General features: G+C 29.9%; 1 protein-coding gene across 1 annotated transcript; it reads left to right on the plus strand.

Annotated features, from left to right (window-relative positions):
- The first annotated feature begins 930 nt into the window (after positions 1–930).
- LOC129310858 (blue copper protein 1a-like) lies at positions 931–2776 on the plus strand. The gene is made up of 3 exons (XM_054952765.1): positions 931–1078; positions 1674–1789; positions 2486–2776. The coding sequence occupies exons 1-3, from the start codon at positions 931–933 to the stop codon at positions 2774–2776; spliced, it is 555 nt and encodes a 184-aa protein (XP_054808740.1).
- The last annotated feature ends 3106 nt before the right edge of the window (positions 2777–5882 follow it).

Here is a 5882-nt window from a genome sequence, read left to right on the forward strand (position 1 = left end):
AAATAAATTTTTATTTATATTTTCATGTTAGATTAATATAATACACATGGCTAAAATATTTATAATTTTAAATATTACTATATTAGATTAATTTATCTTTTAATACTAGAAAACTATGCACTATTGATAACAAAAAAATAGAAAAAAATAACATAAAAGTAAATATTTAAAATTTTATATGGTGATAATAACATTTGTTTTAATTATTATCAATGCCTCAATTATTTAAAAAATATAAAAAATTTATTATAAATAGTTATATAATATAATATTTTTGTTTAATGACATTTTTAGTTGAATGCTATTTTAACCCTCGTGAAAAAATAATATAATTAACAAGAGAGAATTTTGAAAAACAAAATTAAAAGTTAGGAGGATTAAGTTTAAACTTTTAAAGGTGAGAGAAATTATATACAATTGTCTCAAAATTCAAAAAAGTTTTATACATTTTAATTTTGTTTTATTAATGAATGGTTGCTAAGACGAAGCCATCTGCGAGATATGAACATTGGTGTGCGCAAATGGTCGAGGAGACTTTTGTGGTGAGAAACAAAAAAGACAAAGAAGTAGAACAAATCAAGTGTAATGGATGGTCAACAAAATCTCTCGTACCATAACGAATTATTTATTTAATTTCATGGTATCATGAGAAGGCAAATATATATATCCTATTTCGGAGTATTTGATGATGGATGAGAATGAAGAATATAATTGCTTTGAAGTTATAAACCGAGGACGACACACTATCATAAGTCAGCTGTAGTTTTTCCAAGCCGTCCTGAACCAGTCGTGGTCTTCAAAATGACCCAACCACTATATAAATACGTCACCGTATCATTCATCTGATAATCTCATCGATCAATAATTCTCATTGGAATCTCACAATCAAAAACAAAAAAAAAAATGAAGAAGGGTGGTTTTGTTTCCGGCATGGCGGTGGCGGTGATGAGCAGCATCCTGTTGCCGAGCATTGCCATGGCAAAGGTACACATCGTCGGAGACGACAAAGGATGGGGTGCCGGTGTCGACTACCAGGCTTGGGCTGCCAATAAGTACTTCGCGGTCGGCGACTTACTTGGTATTTAATTTATATATCTCCATTCTCATTTTCTTTTTTTTCTTTTTTTATAATTTATGCACGAAAGCTCTGAAATATAATGAGCCTCACTGCTTGTGAAGTCTTGTGTCTCTGCTCATCGTTTTAATTGGGAAAAATCATATAAAGAATTTTAAATAAAATTACTCTAAAGTTTCATATGAAGGTTGTCAATTAATATTGTATAGTTATTAATGGAGTTGTTGAACAAAAAACTAAACAGTAATAATTAATAATTATCTAACTTTAATTAACAGTTTTAGTAATAAAGAACATAAGACTGTAAAATAATTTTTTGATTTTATAAAAAGTTTTGCATTTAGATTATTCATGTGGAACTTAATAGTGATTTTTCCTTTTATCATGGTTAAATTTCAAAAGGAAGAATTAAAGACAATTAAGTAGGTCTCTGAAAAAAATTTCCAAAAAAATTCAAATGTTTGCACTATTCAAGTTAATTTATATTTTAAATTTTTTTATGGGCGAACTGTCATAATTTTTTTTTTTTTGGAATTTTAATAATTGATGCATGAAGTGTGAAATGAGTTGGACTGTTGTTGACGGGGCTGTTGAAAAGTGTTCAAGTACGCAGCGGGGAAGGATCATGTGTACCAAGTGGACGGGCCTTCATTCCATAGCTGCAGTATTCCGACATTTGGTGGATTGTCGAGCGGAAACGATGTTGTCATGCTGGTAAGCGCTGTGTCACGGGATAAGTCTTTCGACCTGTGGGCACTTAGATAATTTTTACTGAAAATTATTAAATAAATCTAATTTATATAAAAGAAGGATGTTTGGCTAAGTTGAGGAAATAAAAAGCTTGAGGGCAAAGGATACTTAGAAGAGAGTTTGAAGAATGTGAGAGTAGTATTGCTTTAAGAACTCAAGGGTTGTGTGTTACAAATGAGGAGAAGTGAGGTATTTTCCCACCTCCTTAATGGACGGTGGAGATTGAATTGATCTTACGGTTACAAATGATTCTTTAGAATACTCTTCTAGATATTTACAACAAATATCTAAATATTTACATGAAAGATCTAGTAGCAAATATTAAAATATTGAGACTAGAGTTGTGTAGACTTTTCTAGAATGTTCTTGCACTCTCTAACACTCTTTAGTTTGTCCGGGAGTCTTCTGGAGGGTTCTCGAACGTTCCAGAGCTCTTCTCTAGAATCCTTTCCTAGATATTTATAACAAATATCTAAATATTTACATGAAAAGATCTAGTAACAAATATTAAAATATTAAGGCTAGAGTTGTGTAGACTTCTTTAGAATGTTCTTGCACTCTCTAACACTCTTAAGCTTGTCCGGGAGTCTTCTGAAGGGTTCTCGAACATTCCAAAGCTCCTTAACCTCATGAAAAATGATGAATCATAACAGCTGGCAGGAAATGGTTCATCGGCGATCACTGCATGGGCGGTCAGAAGTTTGTGATCACCGTGTTCTCCGCCGGGCTTCCATTTTCTGTGCCACCGGCTGCTTTACCTTCCAGCTGGTGGGTCCCCAGGAAGAAGCCTTCCTCATACTCTCTTCCTTGATTGACTTCATCACTCTGCCTCCAGCCTATCTATGTTTGAGAGCATCTTCATCTCTTCAAATAAATGAACAATTGCTTTTCTATTTTAGTAATATTCTGGTTGGAGTCTCGCCCAATAAATGTGGGGATTCCATTCCTTGAGTTTCGAGTTCTTCCATGAAGCATATATATATATATATATATATATATACATACAATATGATACTGAGATATTTTTACACAAAATTATATACTGATATGGTATACTTTATAACTTTATTTTTTAAAAAACAAAAAATAAATATTTTAAAAATATTTTTCATTTAATACTTTAATTATATTGTGAAGGAATATTAAAGAAAGAGAATATGATAAGAAAAGCAATATTTAAAAAACATTATTAATAAAAGAAAGAATCACAATTAAGAACTGAATAAAAAACTTATTTGCAAACACAGACTAATATAGAATTGATTGTTATTAAAATAAAAATATGAATTTATGTTTTCTTGAATAAGACTTATTATAAATCATTGTTTGCGAATAAATTTCTTATTGGATCATTGAATGTGATTATGCTTGAAGAAAGCCTTTTTAAAAAAAAAAAAGTGTTTTATGTTTTGGGATGTCAAATTTCTCACAAAAATATCTTATAATTTGAGAGTATTATTTTATTATCAGAAACATAAAATTTTTTAAATTCCTTTTTTTATGAAAATTACAATAATAATTACACCAGCTGGACCATGGTTAAGTGTTGTGAACAAAAGGTTTTAGTTTCAAGATCTTTTATAAATTTTTGAATGCACCATAACATGCTACATCTAATAAAAAATAACATTCAAATGATATTAAATATAAATTAATTCTGTCATTAATCATAATAAAAAAAATGTACAAGATTAAATAGGTATTTTATTGTAAAAATAAAGTTATTAAAATAATAACACATAATTTTTTTATTGAATTGGTGCAATTTTATTGAATGGAATATGCATGACATGATGTATTGGTTCCATGTAAAAATTTGTCAATCTTTTAATATTTATGTTATAAAATACTTTTTTATAAATATAAAATAAAGACGTACATTGTTCGATTCAACTGATTGCAGATGAGCTGACGAAACTCATTTTTATTTTCTAGTTGTGCGTTTTGAGATTTTCCAAGTCCTTTGAAGAGGATTTTATGAATTGTTTTGGGAAATTATATATAACTCCCAACTAAAAACACTTATTTATAAATAAATCCTGGAAATTTGTAAAAATATAATCATATGTCCCTTAAGATTTAGTTGTAATTTGGCATGCATGTAAAAAGACAACATTATCCGTTTCAACTTTAAACCCATTCAGTAATAAATTCGCGATGATTTTCATAAGGTCAATTATTAGCAACACTGTATAATTGTAAATAACAAGAATTTACACGTACGAGCTTGAAGAGTGTGGTAATATAATACTTCGTGGTCTTTAAGAACTTGTCTATTATTTGAGACTTATGTTATAAGTAAATTTTCTATTTTGTATTTATAAAACTCTGATTCATATTTTGTCTAATACAATACTTCTCCTCACACTGGACAGCTAAAAACGTATTGGAAATGGAAATACAGGTTGACTCATTTTGTTAAAAGCCTAAAGGGCGGGCTTGTTAGCCTGTCATTAAAAAAAAATATTGAAAAGAAAAATTTTGAATGTGCCATATAAATTAAAATATCAAATTAAATTACAATGGATTATATTTTTTAATGTTAATAGAATTCATGCAAAAGGCAAAATGCCATGTAATATAAAACATCAAATTAAATTAAATGCCTTATAAGTTATCATTCACTTTATGATGCTAATAGAATTCATTGGAAAAAAAAACATAAATTAATTAATTCCCATAATAGGAAAATAAAAAGCCAAATGGGCTGGGCTGTTTAATGTTTTGGGATGTTATTTTGAAGCCCAGCCCATCACTAATAATGGGTCAAATAGGTGGCTCAATAGGGCTTGGGTTGGAATATCATTTAGCCACATCTTTCTCGCATTGTTTTTTTAATATAAGGCCATGGAGTGCAAAAAGGACTAAAATATAGTCATATCTCAAGTTATGAGATTTATACAGTTAGGGGTTGGGTTGTCAAAAATAGAAATATTAAAATTTTTGTAGGATGACTTGTGGGCAAGCAAATTAACACATTTGTTAGCTTTTATATAGACATTGTCAAAAGTAACCTTCTAGTCCCTAATAGTGAGATCTTTGATATTCTGAATGATTACGGAGAGTGGATGGCCATTATAGTAGCTATTATTAATGAGTGATAAAGCTTCCAAAGAGTCAGAATATACATTAATTTTGGCCAGATCATCATTCCAAAAAAGATTAAGACCTTCTAATATATTCTCAAGAGTTCAGCTGTTGTGCTTGAATAATAACCAAGATTCTTAAAAAATCCTTTAATCCAATTTTCTTTGTCATCTCTAATAATGTCTCCACATGTAGCAACACCATGAATATTAACAAAGCTATCAACATCAAGTCTAACCCAATCAGGTTTAGGAAGACTTCATTTAGCTTCATATTTATTGTCATTTTTGCTTAATTAGTTGATCTTATATTGCAATTTTATCATTCATTATATGCTGTATGTTGGAAAAGGCAATGTCGTTATCCAGAAAATCATTTTTGAAGTAAAACTTCTTGCATCTAGCTTTCTATATATTACAACATGTTTAGGCAAAAAGTCTTCGACAAGAGATTCTTCTTGTAATCCAACTGCTTGCTTCATTCCTAGTGTTCTAGTTATCTAATCCAGCATATCGCATGAGAAAAAGGTATTAAGTTTTGTAGGGTTAACTAATCTTTTTCATACCTTTTAGGCTTCTTTGTAATCATGCAAAACATGAATAGAGGAGTCAGTAGAGTTATAACCATAAGGCAAGTATGCTACTGAGTAGTATTCTCGTTAGTATTCTTATAGTTAGTTTGGAGACAATCCCAAGTAGCCTTCTAAAAGAAATATTTATTTTTCTCATAAGTAGGCCACTTCCAAATTTTGGATCAGATGTTAGAGCAATTTTGATTTTTTTAAATCTCCAGAGCTTTATAGGTAGACTTAACAGATAAGTTACCATCAGAGGAAGCTCTCTAAATAAGAACATCTTCATCACCCTATTGGTTTAGAGGTCGAACAAGTGCAATCTATCTAATGATATCAGGGTGAAGGTAGCATTTTAAAAGATTGAAATTCCAACCTCTCGTGGCATGGCTAAAGTCC

This window comes from Prosopis cineraria, unplaced genomic scaffold (assembly GCF_029017545.1).
Source record: "Prosopis cineraria cultivar Desert tree isolate PC_DT_omini unplaced genomic scaffold, ASM2901754v1 PC5, whole genome shotgun sequence".
Taxonomy (NCBI): Eukaryota; Viridiplantae; Streptophyta; class Magnoliopsida; order Fabales; family Fabaceae; genus Prosopis; species Prosopis cineraria.